Source organism: Urocampus carinirostris, chromosome 10, assembly GCF_059441175.1.
Source record: "Urocampus carinirostris isolate Australia breed hairy pipefish chromosome 10, RoL_Ucar_1.0, whole genome shotgun sequence".
NCBI classification, from domain to species: Eukaryota; Metazoa; Chordata; class Actinopteri; order Syngnathiformes; family Syngnathidae; genus Urocampus; species Urocampus carinirostris.
In genome coordinates, this window is record NC_142358.1 from 14,595,290 (window position 1) to 14,621,847 (window position 26,558).

The following is a 26,558-nucleotide window of genomic DNA, read 5'->3' on the forward strand; positions in this document are numbered from 1 at the left end:
TGTCAGGCAGTACCCGTGATCCTGAAAGGCAGGAAAGGCTTCCGTACACTGGAATAGCAAAAGGTTGAGAAAAGAGTGCTTGGGACATGACATGGAAGGCAACGATCTAGCACCGAGCCAAGGGGACAGAGTGTTAAAAAATGACTAGGAAGAGCCGAGAAATCAGGGCAAGTGATCTCAGCTACAGTATAAAAAGAATTAAACCTGGAAAAAAGTGACCAAATAAGGTAAGTTCAAGATAGGGAACCTACAGAGATACAGGAACATGAGCGCAGGAACATGACACTTTGTGCATTATAATTTGTCATTTTGAAATTCCTCCCAAACGATTGGTGAGGTGTGAGAACAGAAATCTTGCGTATCATGTTTCGTTCAATTGAACTGATTGCATGAGCAACTTTTAAAAATACCGTATTCATTTAAAAAAATTCTTACAATATGTATATTGTACAAGGTGGCAATCTTGTGTTGTCAAGTGATTTAAATTTTTCCAAGTGGTTTTCTAAAGAGAAAATAGGTGAATGCATGTTATTACTTCCAATACAGTTGTACCCTGGAAAGTGCACTTGGGTCTACAGCTGCCACAATGTCCTCGTGTCTATATCTGGTAGGTCTTCTACTCCTTGTTAAAAGGCATACTTATTAAAATAAGGAAGTCTACATAGAAGGTTGTGCTTTTTTCTCTGTCTCCAGGGAAATCCTCACAGCTTCACTCCCATTCGCTGAAGGAGCTCTATGAGCAGGCTCGCAGAGACCAAAGGACAGTGGTGCTGCCCACTCATCGCTTGTTCTCACGGTAATGCTAGATGCAACTCTTATCTGGTCTTTCCTATACTCACTGAAGAAAGGTGTTCCTTGTCTTTAGGAAATGTGCAGTGACGTGTAAAATTGCAGACACCAAAGGATGCAGGACATGCTCCGTCGGTATGCACAAATGCTACAATAACTACAAATATGGTGTTTTCTTGTCCACGCTTATTGATCCTGTCTGGCTCTTTTTTCACCTTATGTCTTGATCTTATTTCACCTCCCAGAAGGCCTGGAAAATAAATTGGATTCGTTTGATTAATATGCCATTTGAAAAATGTTGTCATTGAAAATGGGCAGCACGGCGACGCAGTGGTTAGCGCGTGTGCGGCACAGTTCTAAGGTTGTGAGATCAAACCTTCCTGTGTGGAGTTTGCGTGTTCTCCCAGTGCTTGTGTGGGTTTTCTCCGGGCACTCTGGCTTCCTCCCACATTCCATAGACATTCCTTAAAAAACATCTCTCATTCAGTTTGCTTCATTCTTCCTATCCAACTACATCCACGCCATGACCAAACCTTGAAAGTCTGTTGTCCCCCTCTGATGAGCTTGCCCCCAATTTCAGCTGACACATTCCTATGCTGCGCGCTGGAATCTAGCGTGGTGTTACTGCAGTGGTACGAGCCAATGAACAAGTTCATGCTTATCAAGGTAAGCAGACCTTCATTTGGAGGGGAATCAGTATATATTAAAACACTTTCCAAACTACTATGCTGGTTTTCTATCACTGTAGCATTTTGACTTTGCCCTCACCGGTCCCTCATGCATGTTTGAGGCGGTAGTGGACCCCCACCTGGAGTACCCGCTGGTCTGCATTGGTGTTTCTAAGGGGCCCGGTCCCACAGTGCCTGTCACACTGGAGTACATCAACTTAAACTCCAACACTTCCTGGTTAATGCAAGATGATATTAGTGAGCCTCACACATACTCCTGGAGCGTTCTTTTTCTGTGTATGCACATGATTGGGATTATGAGCATATGCTTTTTTGTACTCTTAAATGTTGGGCACATTAAAGGGGTTAGCACAGATTTTACATATGAATACCTGCCAACAGTACTGCTTTACGCTTTGGACTACCCCTTCTCGCCCCTTAAAAATGCCTAGCTCTTTTTAAAATAATGTTGCCGCTTTATCACATTTAAACAGCAATGAAAAAATCTTGACTCGACTAGTATTTTAATCTAGGCAGTTCTAAGTTTTTGTGTGTAAATAAACTCCTCCAATTATTGCATTAGATTTCATCTTAGGTAAAAGATTATTTCCTTTTCTATACAAGCAAATGTAGGGTATTTTCATTTTCTTGAGGTATATTGTGTTTTATATGTAAATATATGAAAAGTTAGGCATGTATAGACATTCACTCTGTTGTCACAGATCAACGATATACTGGTGCCACGCAAGTCAAGCAGTTGGACAGCAACTCTCTGCTTGTCCTATTGGAAGGTAAACTTGTGCTCATTCAATCATCATGTTATAGAACGTTCGTCAACCATCTTTCATGGTGCAGGGAGAGCACACTTTGTCGACTTAGGCGGGGCGCTAAAGAGCGCCCAGCCTCATGAGACCACCTTCTCACATAACGTGGAGTCTGTAGGTGAGTCCCATAACAGAAGGTGGTACAAAAGAAGGTTGTGTTTTGAGTGAGCATGTTGCAAGTTACAAACCTGACATCACATTTGTGAATATATTTTGCAGTGTATTTTGAGAACACTTTATTAGCTGTGTGGCGTCATGGCTGGCTAAGAACAAAAATAGGTGTCACAAAGATGTTAGAGGAGACCACTAACTTCAAAAAAATCTATCGTCTTGTACAATCAGACAGGTCTGAACTTTTGTTGTTTTTTCTTAAAGTGGGAGGATGTCTTGGTCGCTTGTGTTTGCATTTTACTTATAAATGATTCCAAACCAAAAAAAAAAATCAAAGGTATTCCCAAACTGATTTTTTTAACTAGGAACAGAACGTATAGTGTTCCTCCCCACAATTATGCAAATATTTTTCAAAATATTTCACGTGCTGTGAGACTCAAGAAATTTAGTCTCTAATCCAGCTTGACCAATCTAGCTAGTTTTTTTTAGAGCTGTGACATAACTGAAGGAACACAACACTTTAAAAATGGTGAATCCAATCAACACAGCATGTGAGGCAGTTTAAAACAGGCGATTGTAGTGAACAGCGATTGCATACTACTCATTTCTGCTTAGAGAAATTGGAACTTTGCTTAGCCTGTCGTTGGAGGCCTTGTTACTGTTTTGTCATAGTGGCGTGTTTCGATCTCCAAAATCTGTGTGGGGTAAGTTTACCTGCCATTACAACGTGCTCCTTGTTTGTCTTCGCCTCCTTGGAGGTAGGCGATTGGGGATTTCTGTTTGTGTTTTTCGCCGCGTGTGTCGCGGTTAATATAATTTTGTCCTGCTAGCCCCCTCTTAGCGTCGAGGCTGCTGAGGGATTTCCTGTTTTGTTTGCTCCCAGTTGGCGCGAGTTGGCTGCAAACCATTTGTTGTCTGGCCGGCTAGCCTGGCGTTAAAGCCAGTTTTGCCATTTTTCTTGGTTTGTTTATTCCTGGCCAGCTTTGCATTTGTCGCAATAGCCTTTGCGGATTTTCTTTGTTAGTTCCCGGTTAGCCTGGCTGCTCGCTGAATGTTTTTTGGTCAGCTAGCCTTGCGTTTTTACGACAATGCTGTGGTAGTCTTTAGTTGATTGGTCCCGGTTAGATTCCTTTGGCGGCTCTCCATGTGTTTTTTTTTTGGGCCAGGCAGACCCTTTTTGGACATTTGTTGTACCATTTCTGCAACCACCTGCCAAAATGACCAAAACTGCGCTTAAAACACTCATTACCTCTTCGACTTATTAGCACGTAAATCAATATGGCGACTGGCTTGCTAGGGTGCTGGTGTTCCTCCAATGATGTCACAGCTCAGAATGACAAAGACAAGACATAATCGGAAAATAGCCATGAAATATATATAGATTTTATGCGAAAACATGTTACTGTATATTTCCTCACAATTTGCATGTTTAAGAATTTTAAAATACCCTAAACTCATTCAGTTCTAGTTGACTCAAATGAAAATGGATGCTTCACGTCAATAGCTGTCAAAAGCACTGAATGTATTAACGGATCAAATGCACCGCAATAACAGAATTTACTATGACACCCCTGCAGGATGGTTTTAATGGAAACCCACTGCACTGAGGACCCCTCAGGGCTGTCCAATCTGTACTTGCTGGAGATTGCTGAGAACTATGCCATGCTTCCCTGATGTCCATAAGCACGACATTAGAGGACAAAGGGACTTTCCATGCAGGACTCCTACAATAAGAGAGCCGTGGTTTCAGTTAATGAAACTGTTTTCAGTAGGATCGGTTGGATTGGGTCACTTGATTCTCAGTCAATGTGTATTGCCATGTAATAAAATAACTTAAAGTTTCAATTATTACATGGCTTGTCCAGTTTTATTTCCTCACATTTCTGTCTGCAACACACTTTTAAAGAAAGTCACCACTAAGAAAGGAAAAAAAAGGATTTTGCAAATAATACCACAATGACATAGGAAATCGAACCAACAATGGCTCACAGTCTTTATACACTTACTTAGATTAGTCAGTAGTTGTTGCCACTTATTATTATCATTATTGCTTACATATTTTTTATACTTTTTACCACAACTTCTGAGAAAGAAAAGAATAATGTTATAATCAATGCAGCAAAGCCATGGGAAATCGATTCAACAACTGATGTCTTTATATACTTACTTACCTTACTCAATTTTAAATATTTAATTATACTGAACAATCCCAATATATGAATACATTTGTGCTGAGTAAAACATGTCATTATTATTTATTTATTTATTTTATTGATTTGTTTTTTCAACGTACTTTGGCGGCACTTATTGGTCCTTAAAAATATTATTTTGTATTAATATTTGACTGTTTCATGCCCATTTTATTTTATTTATAAGGATGTTATGTTCAATTAAATAAAATACTACTACCAGTAGTAGGAAATTAGTTTATTTGATTTTTTTTTACCATAATAACTCCTTAAAGGGTTTTTAGGGTGAACATATTACATATAAAATATTTAATGATAAAAAGTTATACAAAACAACCTAGTATGAAAAAATAATATGGTGAAAAATATTGCCAAACTTTCCGACTCATGTTGATGACGTCACAGTTTGTATTTACTTGGGGCCTATTCGTGGTGATACAGAGAAGCAGGAGTTACAATTACCGTCAAAAGGGACACTTCGCAAGTCAGACAGGTAAGACAGTTCTAATATTTCAATGTAAAAATCATCTGCTACGAGTGTATGAAACTAATGTCGACAAGTATAAACAATTCATCTTATTTATTTCCAATGATAGCTGACTGGCTAACATGGTTAGCCATATGCCAGCTAGCACTGCTTGGGTGTTTTAACACCAATTCGCTCACAATGCGCGGTGTCATCGTTAAAACAATGTGACTCCCGAATAAACTCTATAAACTACACGCTTCTGAAAATATGGCGTAGTGTGTAGTACTACTAACACCAAGTTACTGACTCGGTAAGCATGAGTAGCCTACAGTGCACAGATGGGAATTCCATCCTCTCTTATTCCGTAATTATATATATAATTATGCGCATGTGCACGTACTCAAGCACCAGTTTACTTAAGGTAAAGACATACATGTTGAAAAAGAAACAGTCAGAATCACGTGACAATGATTTCAAATGGGTTTCCTTTCAGGGTATGATCTTGGCTGGACTTTGTGTTGAGCCTCAGTGAGATGACAGACCAGGGCAACAACAACAATCACAACATCTCCTGCAACCCATTCGCTGCCCTCTTCAGCTCCTTGGCTGATGCCAAGCAGTTTGCGTCAAGCCAAAAGTCTGCAGCGTTGCCCACTGGAGCCTTGCGTGAGTAATGATGTGCAAAACTGGTACTGTACTTATAAACTGCTGGTTATACACATAACAAGTAATTTGGGCATTTGCTTATCTGTATTCATAGTCACTCAAATGCATATGACAGTGTAAATTCTCCTCACAATAACAGTTTTTAGTTACTATTGGGGTCCGCACACTTTTTGAGTTTGCGGACCCAATTTGATTTGAAAGAAATAGCAGAGGGGGCCAGGAAGAAAAAAAAAAAGATTGATGCACAATGAAAATCCACAAGGTAGCAAAATGGTGAAAAGTAAAACGTGATATATCAAGGGATAACTGTACTACTATATGTTTTAAATATTCAGCAGTTACCCTGCTGAAACAGTTAAAGAGAAAATCAGTAACTGAGCAACGACATAATTTGTGGCACCTACGTGTGACTTCCTCTAATGAAGGCATTGGCATGTTTATACAGTATCTCAAATTATCTCGAGCAATGGCGTCAAAACATGAGGAAAAAAAATGTAGCCCTATTAAATATTTTGCCAATGTATTTATGAATAAAAGGCACCCTGGGCACAATACTACTGTACCTCCATAAACTGTTATTTAATTTAGTAGTGCATTGTTTCTCAACCCTTTTTGAGCCAAGGCACACTTTTTTTTCACTAAAAAAATCTAGAGACAAAAGGTCTCTGTTAGGAATGCTAACAAATTGATTCCTGGCACAAGCTTCTTGGTTATTTTTGTTCCTTTATGCAGCTTAAAGCCCCAATGTGTAGTATTTGATCACTAGATGGCACTGTGTTGTCTAGTATGAGTAAAGGCCAGTTATACACGGGACAGCGTAGCAGCAGGATGTCAGAAAAACATGACGCCGTGGAGATTTCACGGTCTAAAAGAAATACAGATTTCTGGACCTATGATTTTTTTTTTTCAATTTTTATAAAAATTAACATTTGTATGCTAGTTCATGTGTTTTGTTTATTTAAATCAATGTTTTTTTTTACTGGATGAATTTGACCTGTTGCCTATAGTGACAGCATACATTTTTTTATCATTTGTGGTTTATATACCTCAGGAGGTAATACAGATTATTAATATTTGTAAATATATTGGCTGTAGTTTTGGACGTTACTATATTTTTATCGTGTTTCACAATATATTTTTTTATTTTTTTTCTCTCATAAAACAATCAAAAGTGATAGTTAAAATATTTGACAGTGGAACTAGTTTTTTTACTACATATTAACTTTTTTCATTTTCTGTGTGTAAAATTAGACAATCATTTAAATCAGCAAAAGTATTTTCAAGGTGTATTTTATTATATTTTGAAGTGGTATCGTAAATGGCTTTTCGGAACAAAATAAGTGATTGTGTTTCTCTGTATTAACTTAGGAGCTGATAATTAGTACATAAAAGAAAGAAAATAGTAATCTGCTGCCAGCCACTGGTATGGAGTAATCTTAGAGTTACCTGGCTGATCAATGGGGGAAAGCAGTGATTCGGGAAAATGGCATGCTTATTTCCTAAAATAAAATTGCTCTATTTCCTGCAGCACACGAGACAAGGTCTCAAAGCATACGAGGTTGAAAAACACTGTAGCAGGGTTCCAAATAATTCATTAACTATAACCATTGTCTTAGATCAAAGTACATCCTGAATCAATATTTCTAACAATATTCTTCATATAGTAGCTCTGTAAACATTGTTTAATGACTGTTTGTGTCACATTTCAGAAGAGGACTCTGGGGAGAGCCAATCAGATTCTGAAAACTCTGTTTCGGACAGTGTAGACGAAAATGACGACTCAGTGGCCGAAATTAGTCGGTCGTTCCGATCCCGACAGGAACTATGTGAGCAACTTAATGTGAATCACATGATCCAGCGTGTATTCCTTATCACCTTGGACAACAGTAAGTAAATTGAGTCTTTAAGTATCTATTTACTTGACACACAATATATATATATATATATATATATATATATATATATATATATATATATATATATATACCGGAGCCATATCCCCCCTAGTGGATGTGGCTTGAGTCACGTTCTTATTTCTGACTCTTTCTGGGAGATTGATACAGAGGAGGGGATTCCCAGCCCCCTCGCTCAACCCAACTGATGTGTTGGGAGTCTTTAGGTGACCAAACCCCAGAGCGCCAAGCAGGGAGGCCATGAGTACCAATGTTGTAAGTCTTAGGTATGACTCGGCTAAGGCTTGAACCAGCAACCTCCCAGTCTCGGGGCAGGCGCCCTATCCCCAAGGCCACAGAGCTGTTTTAGTATTCCTTTTTTTATTTTTTTTTATTATTTTTTTTTTATTTTTGACACACAGTACTGCAGTGTTTAAAACCTTGATGTACTGAAAATTTTAACTTTTTTAGTGACACCAAAGCTTATTTTCTTCTTCAAATGAATGGGGGTTGTATGAAATCGGTGATCCAAAAATGTTAATAAATGTGGTTTTTAGTAACACAAAAACACAATAATGTAATTTAGAAAAACAATCCAACCAAGATTGTTCTTCTTCAAACACTTTCCTAATATTGTGATGACGGCTTAACTTAATTTTCCTCCACAATCTACTTCTCCAACGTTGTGTGTGTGTGTGTTTGTTTTTTGCAAATACAATGGTGTATTATCAGATACAGTGAGTGAACCTTTATCAGAAGTGTGGGTTCCAGTCAAGTCACATTTATTTGTTCAGCCCTTAATCACAGAGTGTCTCAAAGGGCTGCACAGGCCAAAATTACACAACCTCTGATCTTAAACCTGCATTCATGTTGTGTCCCAAAAAACAAATCGTGATTGGCCAAATCTGTTAAGTGGAAACCTTTTTATTTGGTGGCACGGCAGTTAAGTGGTTAGCGCCTCCATGGCACAGTCCTGAGGTAATGGGTTCAAATCCAGCTACCAGCCTTCCTGTGCAGAGCTTGCATGTTCTCCCCGTGCTTGTGTGGGTTCCCTCCGGGCACTCCAGTTTCCTCCCACATTTTAAAAAACACGCATGTCCAGTTAATAGGCTGGTCCATATTCTCTCTAGGTGTGGATAAGTGAGTGAGTTGTCTGTCTCTGTGTGCACTGCGACTGGCTGGCAACCAGTTAAGGGTGCCCCCTGCCTACTGCCCGAAGATAGCTGGGATGGGCTCCAGCAGCCCCCCCAACCCTACTGAGGGTAAGCGGTGCATATAATGGATGGATAGATAGAAACCCGTTATTTTTATACAATTATTACAATATTTGATATACTGAAACAAATGTACCAACCCCTTTTACAGGCTCAGGCATCTGTTTAACAAATGATAGTACTGCGTAAGGTTTTTTCTTTTGTTTTTTTTTTGGAAGTAACTACTGTACTGAGATGGTAATAATTCTATTCAGTAACGTGAACTCAAAGCAAAGAGACTGTTTAGCCAATTGGAATGCACAATGCACGATGCAAATCAGTGAAACAATGAGACCGTGAAAAGTGAACCGTAGCCAAGGTATACTATAATCAGAACATAATGTACTTTCTGTTATCTAGTGGAAATAATCGTTCACGCTTCTGGTTTTTGTGATGAATGTATGACAAACAAAGAATCAAAAAAATATCTGATTTCTAAAAAAAACATAATATTCTTTAAGTTGATGCAAAGCAGTAAAAACATAAAATCGTACCTGAATGACTACATTTTGCTTAGCTTTGGCTTGGTATATACTAATATTGGAACGGGAATGAATGAATGACTCGCTTTTTTTGCCAGATGAAATAAACGGAAAGAAGAATATGTAGTTTCTAGTTTTTTTTGCAGAGATTCCAATGGATAAACTGTTTACAACTGATTTCCAAAAACTTTGTTTTACAGTGAGCACTGCTTGTGACATGACACAGTGTCCTTTATGCTTTTCTTTTTCAAATGTATTATGCACTGCAGCTTCATCGTTCTGTGTACTTTTTATTGGTATTTTTCTTTTTTTTTAAACTCAAATAAAAATACAAAAAGAATGTGTTTTAATTTTTAATTTGAAACTAATTTGAAAACCTTATTTAAAAAATTATGTACACTCCAAAAACAAAGTTCTTACTTTTATTATTTTTAATATGAATATTATACAATTTAAATACTCCAGTATACACCCATCCATTCATTTTCTGCATCGCTTATCCCCAGTTGGGTCTCTGGGTCCTGGAGCCCATCTCAGCGATCTTCAGGCAGCGGGTAGTTTTCCAATCATTTGCAGGGCACACGGACAGACAAACCATCTTCATGCTCGCTCACACCTAGGGACAATTTGGAGTCACCAATTAACCTGCTACCCATGTTTTTTTTTTTGAATGTTCGATGAAACCGGAGTGGCCGGAGATTACCCACACAGGAACGTGAAGAACATGCCAGCTCTAAACGGAGAGGCTAGTAACTGGACTTTAAGCCTGGACCTCTGCACCGTCGCATGGACAGGCTAACCACTAATCCGCCATGTCGCCCCCATCATACGTTAAAACCAAAATAATCTGTTTAGCAAATAGAAACATGTAATGTGTCTTTTTTAACCAATCCTTACTGTGTTATGGACTGTTTAGCCTAAGAATGTCAAACTTGGTTTGGCTTAGGGGCCGAATCCAGATTTTCTGTGCAGAGGCGGGCCAATTCAGGAAAATGTCAACTCCAAATAATTTGCCTTGTTTTTTTTAGCATTATGCATTATCAATCAGCCTACATTAGTAACTACACAACATATCACAATCACAGATGAAAAGGGATCTTTTATAAATACAAATACAACACTTTTATTCACAAACAATGGGAAGAAATGTTTGGCATTAAATGTGTTATGTGGTTTATTTTAACAATTAAGTGAATGCAGTTTTACACTTAAACCTACTTACCACAATATACAAGTGGCTTGAGAAAGCATTTGGTTTGCATTTATTTCAAAAAATATGACTTTAGACCGAGAGACTAGCTTCCTTTTTTCACATACTAAGGAATTTATGGCGGGCAAGATTATGTCATCCAACGGGCCAGAAATTTTTGCATGCCTGGTTTGGCCAATCTGAATGCATAACGCTATGCATCATGGGAATCTCATGAAACATCAAGACAGTGACAGGGGAATCGCGTTATAACAAGGGATTACCGTTTATGGAAATTTTGGTGTTTTCTGGCAAGCCAACTGCTGTCTTGGAATACGCTGCTTTTATTCATCTAAAAATAAATTATAATATTGAAATATCCCTCAATTCTTCCATTTTGATTCTTTTTTAGCTTTGAATGTAAGACTTTGATGCTTTATTTGCATTGCCAATTTTCTTATAACATAAAAAAAAAATCAAAAATGACATTTTTTTTGCTTTTTTGTGTCGAGAGATAGAAGTAAGAGTAAACAAACTTTTTATCTAAAAAAACATACCAATTGTAATCCCTAGTTTCTAATTCAAATTTTCATAGTTATAAAGGGTAGTCTTAATTGTCACTGTGTTTGAAGCATGATTGGCTGGGGATTGTCAGGAAAATCTAATCCGAATTTAGTTTGGCCTGATGGCCTTACAAAAAACCCACACACATTGATTTATATGTTTCAATCATGTCCTATAGGTGGCAGTAGTACAATGTTGATACTGTCGTTACAAATTAGTTTTCCATGGTAATACACTATCTCACCATCAAGCATCGACTTTAGTCATATGGTGAAGTCACACCAAGAGTCTGCGGGAAATAGAATAATGAGTCATTATCGTCACATAATGGGAAGTTTTGCTCTGAGAATGCTGGGTCTCTGCACTGACGCTGTCTTGGGGTGAGTCATTTTCCTCAGGAAGTGAACAATAAAAAGCCTCATTCTTAAGTATACACAGTCATCCATTTTTCTGCCACATAAATCAGTTTCAACTAGTGAATTGAATTCACTTTTTTTAGATTGGGTAAACACTGTACACATGTAATCCTCTTTAGGTGATCCCAGTCTGAAAGGGGGCAATGGAATCCCACCTCGATGTGTTTACCTGGAGGAGATGGCGGCTGATCTGGATGGGCAGGATTGGCTGGACATGGACAACATAGAGCAGGTTTTCCAAGCACACTTTTGCTTTTTGTTATTTTAAGATATTTTCCTACTGAATTCTAGGCTTTGATTTTGCAAATAGATTTTCCCCATTTGTAATCTGTCTGTTTATTTCTGTCAGGCAATTTTTAATCGTCTGCTGATGCTCGAACCAGGAAACCACCTCATCTCTATGACATCATGTAGCACTGCGAATCTCTCTGCTGACCGTGACGCTGGAGAGAAATCTGCCATACCATATCTCTTTGCTAGTTATCAAAGGGCAAAGGAGGAGGTAATATAAAACTATTTTCAAGTCAAAACGGGTATTCTTTTATTGTGTCTCCTTCTTTTTAGTGCAAATGTGGAAAGATTTTCAGTGGTTTAGAAGAATTTTGAATGTAAAAAATGTTTATAACCCCCAGTGTTGACGCTGAGCAAATATTGCACTAAATAAAATGTCCAATTTATATCAACAATGATTGGTTGCTGTAGCATAACAAGCCGGTCTTTTATCAAGTCCAGTAAAATTACTACTAACATAGTAAAGTAACTTTGAAAATTACTTATTTATTTCAAGTTTGCTATAAAACAAAACAAAGAAAGGAGCTAGTTCCAATAGTGTAGTGTCTTGTTTGCTATTTTGTCAAATTTATTTAAGAGAAAACAACCTGTGGCACAAAACATGATGGGCACTGCTTTTCTTTGCTGGAAAATATGAATGACATCATCAACATTATCAATTGAGATTTGCTTCAGCCTTTTTCAGGCTGTAGGTAGTGAATTTTTTGTCTTTGATTTGTTTTTTTTTTTCATACAAACTTCATCTTTTAATGGCCACATAAAGACATATTAAAGAATACTGTCTTTTCGTCTTACACAAAGTTTACTAAAATCAGTTTTGTTGTTGTTTTGCTATTAACAGAAAACAATACTTTTTTATAGTTAGTTTGGAGCAGTTATATTTAATTTTTAAATCTACAAAACCATTAGGTAAGAGTATTTGATGGCTATTGAATTGAATTGGATTTGTCTTTATTGTCATTGGTATCAACATTGTATGCAATGAGCTTAGACATGGTTCTGAGGGGTAAAACATGTAATAAAGACTTTGAAGAGAAACAAAAGACAAAAAAACATTTAATTACAATGTAGTGCTTATAAAACTGGACCAAGTTATACAAATAATAATGCAATAAAAAGAGTATTGTATAGTAACAATAGTGCAATGAAAAGTGCATTAACATTTAGCAGCAAAAAAAAAAAAAAAAAAAAAAAAAAAAAATATATATATATATATATATATATATATAAATAAAACATTATAGATTTCAATGATACTTTTTTACCTGGTTGGGATCGAATGAGTGAAAATGTTGAACAGTGTATAACTCTTTCTGGGGCAAATATCTGCTTTAGCATTTGCTGTAGGCGGTTAAAAAATCGAAGGTGGGTCGCAATTGACCCCCAAGCCCCCCCACCCCGCCGTAAATTGGCGATCTCCTCTCAGGATTCATGTACAAATCTTATACTCATAATTTTGTTTTTTGCCTTCATCAGGTGACGAAGGTGCCAGAAAAGTTGCTGCCATTCTCTGTCCGTTGTAGGAACCTGACAGTCTCAAATGCACGCACGGTTCTGCTCACCCCAGAAATCTACGTCAACCAAGTCGTGTACGAGCAGCTTCTGGATTTGCTGCTGGATGCCTACAGTATAGCGCGTAAGTTCTCGATTGGTCCTGGTTATGTTCATCTGCTCTGACTTCCGAACAATATTTGTACCCTACAACATCTCCTTGCTTCAGAGCCAGAAGAAGTGATAGAGTTTATTGAGGAAGTGATCACTGGCTTGTTGGCCGACCAAGAAGTGCGGACTTTTGCGGAGGTGATTGTTCCAGTGCTTGACATATTCCAGGGTAGAATCAATGGCATGGATCTGTGTCAGCCCATCTTCTACTTCTACCTTGATGTGCTTCTCTACTTCTCCTACAATAAAGATATTGCCAAGGTCTGACAGCACTCTGGGATCATTTTTTGGGTCACGTCATAGAAAAGTTATACTTGATGCCTGCAGGTATTGATGGAGCACATCCAGCCTAAAGATCCAGCCAATGGCTTGCTGTACCAGAAGAGCCTTTTAGGAACTGTGTTGAGCGTGTCTTGCTTGCTTAAAACACCTGGAGTGGTGGAAGGTCATGGCTACTTCCTGAACCCTGCCCGTTCAAGTTCTCATGAGACTAAGGTCCAGGAGGGCAACATCCATCAGGTGAATGCTTCAGATAGTCTTTGTTTGTCTTTGACAACACTTTGTTCAGAGGTAAGATTGGGCCTAAAAACTTAATCCTGACCCAACCCAGGCCCTCCAGTATTAAAGCCTGACCTACCCTGAGCCTGACCATTTAACTTGATTTGCAGGACCAAGACCGAGACAAACCCAAAATTTCATATTTTATTCATGAGGACTCGGAAGGAAAGGTGATAACAGATTAAAACCCGGTCTTTTGTAACAAAATCTTAGTTAATCAGGACTTCATAAACATTTTTGTCTTTTATACTTCTGTGTCTGCAGAGGTGAAGATTAACATACAAATTTCCATTATTGGCTGTCCACCAAATTCAGGTCTGGCTCAGGCTTGGGCTATAGATCTTACCTCTGATTCTGATCATCAAACCAGCAAAGGAATCAAGCCACTGTGATGACGTTGATTCCTTCTTTTTCAGTTCATGGGCCAGTTCCATGAAAAGCTGCATCAAATGTTTAAATACTTGCTGCAGCGGTCCAGTGAAACTCGCCACCTGCTGCTATCCTGGTTGGGAAACTGCCTGCACGCAAATGCTGGCCGGGCCAAGATTTGGGCTAGTCAGATGCCAGAGGTCTTCTATCAGATGTATGCCTCGGATGCATTCTTCTTGAATTTGGGTGCGGCACTATTGAAGCTTTGCCAGCCCTTCTGCCGGCCACGTTCACCCAAGTTGCTTACTTATAATCCTACCTATTGCGCGGTACGAGACTTGAGTGAAGAGGGGAGACGACTTCGCAATGTGCACGCCAGAGGTAAGTGCACCTTCATTATTGTGATTGTTTTATTGTTGTCATTTTACTTATGATTTATATATAAAGTTATAGAACCCACATTGTGTTATAATTCTTATTCGTCTCATCGACCAAGAACCGTGAAGAGTGATGGAGATTTACCTTATTTGTGCCAAAATGTCTAACTTTCTGGTGTGTGCTATTTCAATGTGCTTAGTTATCTTTTATTGGATCATTGTTACATTTATTATGCCATTGTAAATGCAATTAACTTTTTCCACAAATCTGATTACTGTTCACATATGAATGAACAACTATATCCTTTTCCAGGTCTTGACAAAGAGACTTGTCTGACCCCAATGCCCTCCCAGCCGATGCCAGAGACATTTGCAGAGTCCTACAGTCTACTGACGGAAAACCTCGTTCTTACACAGCTTACCTTGCATCTCGGCTTCCATAGGTTCAATTCAGTTCATTACCTATAATGCCAATTTGGTGTTGCATAGAATTACAGCAAAGATGAAAAATCTGATTTGTACAGAGCAGAAGGAAATTAAATGAGTAAAATCAGTTTAGTTTTTTAATTGAATTGTCTTTATTGTCATACATAACAAAGCAGTGACCACTATTTGCAACAAGATTAAACATGGTACTCCATGTTGAAAAAAAAAGAGAAATAATTTCAAGATAGATAGGCCAAAGATGATTACAAGGTATTCCTTGGAGACTGGCCTAAGATGTAATAATAATGCAATGTAAAATAGTGCATCGTAAAAATAGTGCACTGAAACATAGTGCTATTATATTTCACTGTTATGGGTTCACTGATCCCTTAACCACCTGAGTCGCCGGGGCACCGAATAGGACCCAACTCTAGACTGGTTTCTCGACTGCTGACCTGGTTTTGGCAAAGATGGCATCAGTCCCTTCCTTGATGTTGTAGGGCCCAGTTCTTTTTAGCAGCAACAAGCTTTTAGAATAAGTCGATAAATAATATGTAAATACCCATTTTCATAAACATAGGGAAAATATGTATTAGTTTGTTTAGAGTTTGTTTTAGGTTTTGTTGGTTTCATGTTGGCTTGTTATTATGTTGGTTATTGACAAATACTACCCAATCAAGGACCAAAAACGGATACATTAAAAATAAATGTGAAAATGAAATTCTCAATTGCTGAATGTAATAAAAAAAAATACAAAATATAATCTAAATGAAAATTAAAAACCATAGAAAATCCATAATTACATGAATAAAAGTTATAAATAAAACAAGGTTGAAAAACTGTTTGAAAAAACAAATGCCGTCATAAATGCAAATATAAATAAATACAAACTGATAAATAAAAATGCTGTGCACTCTCATTTAGTTCATGCTTTTAATATGTTAAAAGTGCGGCCATGTATGAAAAATATTTGATGCAGACATCATTTGGTGCATGAAATAAATGTGAGTGCAGGGCTAATTTACTAATGAAATTGTAATATTTCGATGAATATTTTTTGTCATGTATTTTTATTTTTGTATATAGATTTGTATTATTTTATCTCGGTCATTACACCAAATCAAATACACTTGGTTTTCCGAGTGCTACGATACAAAAATGACTGTTGTGCTGTTGCATCCGCAGACTCTACCAACAGCTGGTCAAGATGAACCAATCCCTCCACCGGCTCCAGGTGACGTGCGAGGAGGCCCACCGCACAGGAAACCCCATGACGGAGCAGCTCTTTGAGCAATTCGAGCGCCTGATGATTGTCTTCTTGTCAACCAAAGCGGCCACCACACAGCCCGCTATGCTGCAATGCTGCCTTAACCTTCACGCTTCCACTGCTGCTTTGCTTGTACAGTTTGCTATGGGAAACTACGGCCCAGAATATGTAGCACTCAGTTTCCCTCTTCCTGCACTGCAGAACACCAAACTCTGCTTTGTACCAGGTGAGGTGATGTAATTTATGTGCCGTAAATTATACCTCTTAAAGCCCCTTCGTGTATGTGAAACATTTTCTTGCAGGGCTTCACTGCTGTATGGGGCTTAATTTTGCCATCACTATAGTTTAAAATTGCACTTTGAACTTTGAATACAATGGGAATCAAACTCAGATCGAGGCATAGAGTGCGTCGGTTTAGAGATACATACGACACCTGAATAGGCATTAGGTCTTATCTCATTATCACACTATTTTAGTCACGGTACCAGATATATTAGAAAGAATGTTTTTTTCTGAGCTCAAACTGAGCATTGTAAGTAACACATGTTTTGATTACAGCCATACATTTAATTGCATTTTTCAGGACGATCAAATTACTTCCCACTATATTCAGTTCCGAACGACGGAATTACTTGCCACAATGCCGTCATTCAGTACAGAATCTCATGTGCTTATAAAAGACTAAGTCAGCTGAACCACGGACCGGTTTCACGTATGACAATGATTTAGCGGCCCGATCTAATAGTAAAATCAACAATTTGTCACTGTGACTAACAATAGTGTGATGTTGAGTTAAGACCAAATGCCTTTTCATGTGTCCTTTGCATCGCGCAATCCACTCGGTGATCTGGGTCAGATATCCACTGCATTCAAAGTTTTTCATTTGTATGCAATTGTGATCAATGATATATTCTGACATGTAGTTACGGCTCTTTTTTGTTTTTTTTTGTGCAACCCTAGCCCTTACAGTAATTTTAATTCCATGCCCCTTATAGTCTTGTACGCCTTACATCGAAAAAAAAATCACAAAGGACAATTTTTTTTTGTGCGCATTATAGTGCGGAAAACACTCTATATTCATTAATATATCTACATACGTTGTTTGTTTTTTTAGTTTCGTTTATGCAAAATCACTGCCTTAGCTCATTTACGGCTTGGTTTGCCATTTTTTTCAATTATCATTCATTTATTGATTTTGTTACTTGCACAGTTAAGTATGCTACATGGGATTAGGTTTTATGTGCCTTTCGTACGATTTTTCAGAGTTTTTCGTCGAGAACTTGGGAGGTTTTTTCACTTTTCTGCGTCCATTTGCTGATGATGTTTTGGAGACCTCTGCGGAAAGTCTTGAGCAGATTCTTAACTTCATCACTGTCTTTATGGGTAATGTGGAAAGGTATGCCTTACTGTGTCAGATGAAACACGAAGCTATTACTTTTCTGCACTAAGTTGTTTTTTACGTTCCTAACAGAATGAAGAATCCACATCTAAGAGCAGAGTTGGCAGAAGTCCTAGAGGCAGTGATGCCCCACATGTTGCCTCTGGCGCCCGGTACTCCTCAGCCAATCGTCTTCCAACGACAGAGAGTGTTCTCTTCTTACAAATATGCACCACAATTGACAGAAGCCCTCATCACTGTGTTCGTAGATATTGAATTTACAGGTGAGACAGTGTTGCCTGTAAACATGAATATAAAACATTTTGTCACTGTCAGTTGAAGATCCTGGATGTTCATATATGGTCAGTTTCCTATTTTTCATAAGTCCATTGTTAGTATGGACCAGGTGTTGTTACCAATTTATAGTATGGGAAATTGTGTGAGTACAAGACGTGTTTTTTTGGGCTATATTCTTTAGGTGATCCTCACCAGTTTGAACAGAAGTTCAATTACAGAAGACCCATGTATCCCATCCTCAAGTTCATGTGGGGCGAAATTAACTACAGAGACAGTATCAAGGTAATTTTAGAATTATATATTGGTTATTATGGTTTAAGAAAAAAACTGCAGAAATAATAATACGCAGTAAGCAATTTTGACTGAGCGATGTCAATTCATTAAATTGAACTAATTGGTCAAATATTTTGAAGGTATTGAAAAGACATATATGTTTTCTTCCCCAGAACGCTACATATTATGATTAACAAAACGTAACTATGACTTAATTTTAGAAAACGATATGACTGCTCAGCACTTGCACGTTCAACAACTACGTATCCATTTACTAAGGAAATGTACCGTTGTGTTTCTCAGCATCTGGCAGAATATGCATCTAAGAACCTGGAAGCCATGAATCCTCCTCTGTTCCTCAGGTTCCTTAACTTGCTCATAAATGATGCCGTCTTCCTTTTGGACGAGGCTATTCAGGTAAAGCTATGAGACAAAGCAGGGATTTAAGCGAAGTTATCATCATTTAAAATTCCCAAATAATTTATTTTTCTTTCACATTGATCTTGCCATTAATGTTGCAGTACCTGAGTAAAATCAAGATCCTGCAGCTGGAACGGGATCGAGGGGAGTGGAGGGACCTGGGCCCCGATGGCCGAAGGGAAAGGGAGTCAAGCCTGCAGATGTTTGGACAACTGGGCCGCTTCCACAACATCATGTCCAACGAGACCATTGGCACGTTGGCCTTCCTCACCTCAGGTCCGTTCAAAGGAATATACATTTTTAAACCCTCCTATTGTAACAATGTCCCTGTTTTTATTTTCCAGAGATCAAAGGAATCTTTGTCCACCCTTTCCTTGCTGAGAGGATCATCTCCATGCTCAACTACTTCTTGCAGCACCTCGTAGGACCAAAGATGGGGGCTCTCAAAGTGAAGGACTTCAGTGAGTTCGACTTCAAGCCCCAGCAACTCGTCTCTGACATCTGTACAATCTACTTAAACTTGGGGTACGCCGTGAACACTCTCTGTGAAAGGATATCAGATGATTTGAAGGCTGCCTGTTTCAATAATGACTACATTTTTTTTGGTCGCTGTAGCTGAAGGGGAAATATCATTGCTCACTGCCAAGCATTGGTTTACAAATGAATTTAGTTTATTTCTTTGGCAGAGATGAGGAGAATTTCTGCCGTACCGTCCCTAAGGATGGCCGTTCGTACTCCCCTACACTTTTTTCTCAAACTGTGAGAGTGCTGAAGAAAATCAACAAGCCTGGAGACATGATTGTGGCTTTTGGACTCCTGTCGGATAAAATAAAGGTACTGTATTGTTTAACTCAAGAGTAGGAGGATTTTAAACAAGCCATTTTAGAAGTAGAGGTGTCTGGATTGTTTTTACAGTCCTTTCACTCTTCTCGGTCTCTAGTCTCATGCAGATCGACAGCAGCAGGAGGAGGAGACTTATTCAGATGCACCTGAGGAGTTTCTAGATCCCATCATGTCCACCCTGATGCTCGATCCCGTTCTTCTTCCTTCTTCCAACGTCACTGTTGACCGATCTACCATTGCAAGGCATCTACTCAGGTTAGTTATCAACGAGCATCAAACTGCTTTGTACGTACAGTTTAACTTTGATCTATCAAGTATACCAACATCGGTCAATCAACACATTCATTTTTTTAACAATAAGGTATAGAGTTTTGAGTTTACAAGATTTTAGGTTGGTTGGCACCTCAGCCTCCTTAACTGAACTGTACCAGAATTCCATCTCTAGTCAGAACAAAAAGAGAACACTTTTAACATAGTATTATGGGAAATTGTTTTGTGTGATGGTTTCACTATTTGGAATTTGCACAGGAGAACTGTAATTTCTGGACTATAACCCCGCACCTGACTGTAAACCTCACCCAATGTATTTTAAAGGAAAAAACATTTTATACGCATACAATCCCAACTAACAATAAGACGCATGTGCCCATGTTTAAACGTATATTTTCAAAGAGAGACTGAACACAGAAAGAGTTTTCAAAGTAGCAAGTAAGAGCAAAAAACGCACAGTTGCAGAACACTAGGAGGGCAAAAACATGGATCTACCTCTAGTTCTTGCCACTGCTTTTTCTGGCCTCCCACCATCAATTCTGCAATGCAAAAAGTTCATGCAACAGCTCTGTTTTCTTATTTTTCAGCCATCTCAATTGCTTTTAAAAGCTACGCCAAATTCTTTTTTTCCCCCTCCATTTTCCATAATGAGTACCGTTTTGTGCTTATGTTATTTATGTATAAGGTGTGTGACCAAATGTTAAAAGTTCTTCTATGGTGTTTTTTCTTGGTTGTGACTTGCATCTTTCTTGACACCACCTGTCCCACTTTTACTTTTTCTGCTCGAGGCCCCTGGTGGCTGTTACAAAAAACGCATACATTAGCAGCATCTCTGCATAAGCCTCAGGGTTGAGATTGTGTGAAAAAAGTTGCACCCTTTGGTCCAGAAATTACAATAAACATAATAATTCACTTTTGCTTGCTAGGTCAGTGTTGGGTGACTTTTTTACTGATCTAAGTCTTACTTATGTATCAATAGTTAATTTTCATCTTTGCATATGAATTAAAAAAAAGTAGAAAACGTTTTCAGTTTCTGGTGCAGGCTGCTACAAGTAGTTGGCAGGCTATGAATGTCTCTAGGAAACTACTCTTTTTAAGGAATTTGCAGACTTGCCTCTTACTCCTTTTTTCTAAAAAAGGAAATTCAAGCAAACTGAAAATCTTATCATAATTCTATTGTCATTCCACTTGGCTACAACAAACCAATAAAAATCTAAGTGCACTTAGAGTGCACTCCAAGGAGATGACTTGATTCAGGACCAATTAACCGTCCTCACAAATACTTACCTGGAGAAGTTTGTGTAAGACAATAGTGTTAGTTGTTGAAGGAATATAAAACATACGGCCCGTGGGCTGCATCCAGCTTCTTAGATGATTAAATCAGTTTAACCATACATTTCTGAGTATGTTGAAAAAAGAAGCAAGTCTCAAGGTAATTTCTATCAAAAGTTATGACTTAAAAAAAAAAATCCGAACCAAGTGCTCTTTCCGGCCACTGTAGGGCAGTGTCGAATTTGTAAAGCACGGTGAGTTGGTTCAGATTTAGAACTGCATTCACTCAGTTGTTAAAATTAACCAGTTAACACATTCAATGCCAAACATGAAAAACTTGTTCCTTATTGTTTGCGAATAAATATACCTTGTCATCTGTGACTATAATATGTAGGGTAGGTTACTGATGTAGGCCAAATGATAGAGCATACAACTGAAAAATCAAGTTTGAAGTTGACATTCCTTTACCGATCCGGCCTGCCTCAAAACAGAAAGTCTGGATCCGGCCCCAGAGCCAAACTGAGTTTCACATCCCTTGTCTACACACTACCTGTCACAATTCCACCGATATTTTTTTCGGGTATCTGATTTGTTCGCTTGACAGCCCAGTTTTAACATTTACAAACTAAAGTGAAACCTCAACTTTGCACTTCTTTGTGGAGCTTCTATAAAAAGAGTCTCCTCATTCCAGTGACCAGACAGACCCGTTCAACCGCAGTCCTCTCACCATGGACCAGATCAGGCCAAACGAGGAGCTCAAACAGCAGATCTTGCAGTGGTTGGATAAGCATAAGCAGGAGAGTCTACAGATGAGACCGAGTGACCAGACTTGAGCCGCTCGGTGCTCAATAATGACTGTGCCCTTGTTTGCTTTCCTCTTCCACATCTACAGTGGTTCCTCTTCCTTTTTTAGATGGCTAATATGTGGTGTTTGTCACTGCAGATTCTGAGATTGTAATACTGCATTTAAATCCTATATAATACAGACAAGCCTTGAAACGGTGTGGCACAACAGCTGTTTGACAATACCCAATGCTAATAATTTACATTATTAAAGTAATGCCATTTTAGGCAGAATCGTGACAAAGCATTTGTCTAATCCAGATTATAGTTTTCCTTCGACATGTACGTCAACCATAACGTCAGGAAATGCTTTGAAGCGCCACATACAACTACTAGGGTCACCAACATGGTGAGCACCGCATGAGTTGCCTGTGGGACTTATCTAAAAATAGATTGCCAGTAATAAACATTGTGATTGTCTTAGAATGTAGGCGAGGCAGTGTTTCATATAATTTAAGTGTTGCATATATTGAGATTTTGCTCTTTCCTAGTCATTGCGACAATATCGTATTTGTGTAGATGATTTTCATATTTTATTATAATGATGATAATAATAATAGTAATAACTAATAATAAAATTTGTCGTTAATCATAATAAAGAATGTAATTTTCATAATGTCTAATAATCCAGATTAATCCATGTTTAAAAAAAAAACTATGGAAACGATGATGATTTATGTAAAAGCTCAATCTCAATTGGCTGAAACATATGCAACTTTGCCACACTTGTTCTCCTAAAAGTCATCTAATAAGATGACGGTTGGCAGCCTGTAAAATCATAACAAACACAACACTTAACAAAACAAAGACAATTTATGATTTTAGTCATTGCTGCTTATGGCGGCATAAACACTTATTCCAATAGATAGAATTGTAAAATAATTTAATTTCCCTTATACAATCACCATATAAAAAGGAATTGGTTCCTTAAAGGGGAAACCTTAATGTCATCACTGATTTTTTTTTTTTTTAAGTATTTCTCCATTAAAATCCCATAGTGTTACTAAAACCTTGTACCTGCTGAATATTCTTTACAAACTTGCCGCTGTAAACAAATTTATACCGCAAGCATTTTGCTGAATTTTGAAGCCTAATAATAAATGTTCTTATTTTGCCATCTAACGCAACTACAATCAATGCTAGGTGTAAGATGGATGTAAATATAAATACTACTTGGAATATAACGCAAATTTATTAAAACGTGTGATTTTTTTTTATTTTTTATTGCTGCCCTTCTTTTTGTTGTATAACTGGCCATGACAGTTTCGTAAGCACACATCAGCGGTAAATGGTGTGACATGAAATAAAGAATGTGGGTGTCTGTCAGACTGCATTCAGGAAGTCTTGCTGTATGCTAAACACAGTTCCTCAGTTTTAAATGTAAAAATCATTTTAACCCTGCTTGCTGTTCGATGCTTGACAAAAACAAAACAAAAATACGAATACAACAATAGATTTAGGAAATGCATCATTCTTTTTAATTGGTGCTGAACACTCAATGAGCTGTCATTGATCTTGTTTACTTAACACAACGGGTGGGAGTTATTTCTTTTCATTATTAATGTTTTGTGACGTTAACGAGATGGAGATGTTCCTATTTATGGTACATACAGTTTGGATTAACAAACTAATCTCACCTGCTAGTATTTATAATCCCATTTCTTAAATACCTAGTTTCTCTCAAACCTTAACAGTTAACTGATAGCTGATGGTGTTTTCCAAAGATTTTCCATTGTTTGCATTCAATATTATTATTATTTTTACATAACTATAGAGAGCTGCCAATAGAATGCAAGGAAATCAATTTAACACAAATGTGATTTTAATAAATAAAAGTGGGTGTGGTCAAGACAACAATGTGAAGGTTATAGTATATAATTTATAATATGTCATCTTAATTTTGTCATGTTATGTGAAAATATATATTTTTTGTGTAAAATGTTAATTTTTGTGTACATAATGAATAAAGAAATAAAACATGGTGATGTTGTTACGTTGACTTGTTTTGGCTGAATTAATGCTCCACTACAATGCAGTACAACGCGGCACTGTAAAAAGTGAAATGATTTAAAAAAAAAAAAATCGAATGCCTTTTCATTTGTCATCTACAATCCTAAAAGTCCTCTGGTTAAGATTGTATCTGGCTCTCACTCCCGCAATCAGGGTTTGATTCCATTTGCATTCAATTCTGAGAAAATTAGCTCAGCAAAATGTGTCATTGGCCAGTAACAGAGAAATACTACCTTTAAACTTCGGTATAGTGCGCACCCAAACTTTGAGAGTTTTTGGGGTGAGAAGAAAAAGCGTGTGTTCCTTCCACATTCCCAAAAACATGCATGTCAGGTTAATTGGCTGGTCCAAGCTGTCCCTACGTGTGAATGAGCGGGTTAGTTGTCTGTCTCTGTATGCCGTGCGACTGGCTCGCAACCAGTTCAGGGTGTCCCCTGCCCACTGCACGAAGATAGTTGGGATGGGCTCAAGCACCCCCGCAACCCTACTGAGGATAAGCGGTGCAGATAATGGATGGATGGATGTGAAAAATCTGCACTTTTGAAAACAGGGGTCATAGGAGTGTTTGAAATCCTTGAATTTCATTGTTATTTTAATGGTCTGAAAGTGCTTTTGGGTGAAGTGCTTGTAAATGATTAGAATAGTTGCCATGTTTATTGGTTGTCTGGTTTGATAAACCACACATTAAATGAAGATGTGTATTAGTGTAAGGATCAATTATGGAAATTTATTATGGGCCATGCAAAAAATAAAGTTGGTTTCCCAGTGGTAAATTGTAATGGGAAGAACATCCTGCCAATAAAATAATAATATACGTATTACCGTCTTTTTCACCCAACACCTATATGGGGAGAGATTGGTCTCAAGAAATATTTACGTACTTATTGTTCAGATCCCTAAATATATTCTTGATTTGTTCGATCTACAAATCATATGTCTGGATAAATGCACAGGCAATATTAAAATTCAATGTAAATCGCAGATATAGTTGTGGATCTGCAAAAACATGATTCACACTGGATTTCTTAATGGTACTGGAGAAATTGGAAAATTGTCTTTGAAAGTGCTGGAAGCTAGTGCTATGGCTTCCATTATATTGAGACCTCTTTCCTGCAGTGCACTCATAACACTATCCATCCACCAAGAGGAAGGCCGCGATTGGCGTGGATGGATAGTGTTATGAGTGCGCTGCAGGAAAGAGGTCTCAATATAATGGAAGCTAGAGCTCTTGCTGGTGATAGGAAGGACTGGATAGGTGTTGTGAAAGGATAGTGGGATTGTGGATGAGTTCCAAAGGATGGGCTGGGCACCCGTATGATGCGGCAGGGTTAAACCAGTGAAAGCTGTCGGGCCCTGCTGTTGAACAGAAGAGTGTTTTGTGTCACCCTGACCCGAGTGACATGGCCGCTTTCTTGTGTCCCGTTTCATCTGGAGAGACGAAAGCATGACCAACTTAGGTGCCTAACTTGTGTGGGCATTTGGGTTGGCCATGGTCCAAAAATGTTTGTGTGTGGTTTTTTTGTGCCTTTTTTCCCCTTTTATTTTACTTGTTTTTGTATGTTTATCTTGCTGTCGGTCACCGCTCTTGAGGTATATGACCAAGGTAGATAGATAATGGATCGTTTTTGAAAGTCCTGAAGTGTTTAAATTTGGCCATGTAAAAGGTGTAGGCCTAAGAACCCTGCGAAAAAGAAAATCACCCAAGATCTATAGTTAAATGGTAAGTTTAACACTGAGTAATTGTATGTAAATTGTATTTATTTTTAACTCATCGGAATACCCTTGACCTGACTTGTGCGCAAGTGTACACAATGTTATAAATCTGCAGATTCATGCTAAAGCCCAGTATCGCTATCAAAAGACGATTTTCTCTATCTGATGCCGTTGTATGCATTTTACTCTAACGGTTTGTCTCACTCTTGATGTTATTCTTTTGCCATTCAAGTGCGCCGCTCGTTTCCCGGGCAAAGCCCCTGAATCTGATTAGCACTCGTCAACGTTGAGCTCCAATAGCGCCCGCTGAGCTTAATGCATTGTCCGGGCCCAGTCAGAGCCGCCCCGCAACCTGCATAACGAAGCGTCGTCCAGTGAGAGCCGAGGCCGTCGCGGAGCTTGTTTATGTGGAGTGCTGGCTCAGGGTTCCGCCCACCGACGGATCTCTGATCGCGGGGCACACAACCACAGCTACAGAGTGTAAAATGGCGCACAGCTGTCGGTGGCGCTTCCCCGCTCGGCCCGGAGGGAGCTGCAACTCCGGCACCGGGAGGAGAGCGGGCCGGACAAGGGTCACCGCCTCGCTTCGGAACGTCCCGGGAGCCCACCCGCACGCCGCTGGCCTCGGACCCGGCTATGATGCTGCACTACAGGTCTCTTCGGTCATCCGGAGCAACCTGCAGAAATTCCGGGATGTTTTGGGGGAATCGAGCGATTCGAGCAGCGCGGAGGTAAGAACCGGAGAAACCGCGGGGAGACAAACTCGGTTGGGGAGCT

The 26,558-nt window shown here is 38.6% G+C and overlaps 3 protein-coding genes and 1 long non-coding RNA gene across 9 annotated transcripts in view; 3 read left to right on the plus strand and 1 right to left on the minus strand.

The window, feature by feature from the left end:
• map4k1 (mitogen-activated protein kinase kinase kinase kinase 1) overlaps positions 1–4,243 on the plus strand; it is a 35,326-nt gene extending 31,083 nt beyond the window's left edge. For all 6 annotated transcript variants that reach the window (XM_088346186.1, XM_088346185.1, XM_088346184.1 and 3 more), the window contains 9 exons: positions 547–607; positions 694–796; positions 866–924; positions 1,370–1,455; positions 1,538–1,715; positions 2,180–2,248; positions 2,313–2,399; positions 2,501–2,627; positions 3,970–4,243. In XM_088346186.1, the coding sequence (XP_088202312.1) occupies positions 547–607; positions 694–796; positions 866–924; positions 1,370–1,455; positions 1,538–1,715; positions 2,180–2,248; positions 2,313–2,399; positions 2,501–2,627; positions 3,970–4,066 (867 nt within the window). In that variant the 3' untranslated portion in view covers positions 4,067–4,243. The remainder of the gene's footprint in view (positions 1–546; positions 608–693; positions 797–865; positions 925–1,369; positions 1,456–1,537; positions 1,716–2,179; positions 2,249–2,312; positions 2,400–2,500; positions 2,628–3,969) is intronic.
• A 743-nt stretch (positions 4,244–4,986) lies between these two features.
• On the plus strand, positions 4,987–24,040 carry ube4a (ubiquitination factor E4A (UFD2 homolog, yeast)). Its single transcript, XM_088346126.1, has 20 exons — positions 4,987–5,074; positions 5,544–5,716; positions 7,426–7,602; positions 11,632–11,744; positions 11,862–12,014; positions 13,280–13,439; positions 13,524–13,726; positions 13,793–13,984; positions 14,440–14,773; positions 15,083–15,212; positions 16,381–16,688; positions 17,726–17,858; positions 17,934–18,124; positions 18,319–18,419; positions 18,714–18,827; positions 18,932–19,106; positions 19,175–19,355; positions 19,517–19,664; positions 19,771–19,928; positions 21,907–24,040. Exons 2-20 carry the CDS (start codon positions 5,584–5,586, stop codon positions 22,046–22,048), a joined length of 3,246 nt encoding a protein of 1,081 aa, XP_088202252.1. The 5' UTR covers positions 4,987–5,074; positions 5,544–5,583; the 3' UTR covers positions 22,049–24,040.
• Positions 16,298–26,238, minus strand: LOC148357892 (uncharacterized). Its single transcript, XR_015851566.1, has 4 exons — positions 25,986–26,238; positions 18,935–19,373; positions 18,699–18,833; positions 16,298–18,139 (listed from the first exon to the last, which is right to left on the minus strand). It is a non-coding gene; the product is annotated as an uncharacterized LOC148357892 (long non-coding RNA).
• Positions 26,009–26,558, plus strand: part of kmt2a (lysine (K)-specific methyltransferase 2A) — an 81,352-nt gene continuing 80,802 nt past the window's right edge. The window contains exon 1 of the mRNA XM_088346125.1: positions 26,009–26,512. Within this exon, the coding sequence (XP_088202251.1) occupies positions 26,267–26,512 (246 nt within the window). The 5' untranslated portion in view covers positions 26,009–26,266. The remainder of the gene's footprint in view (positions 26,513–26,558) is intronic.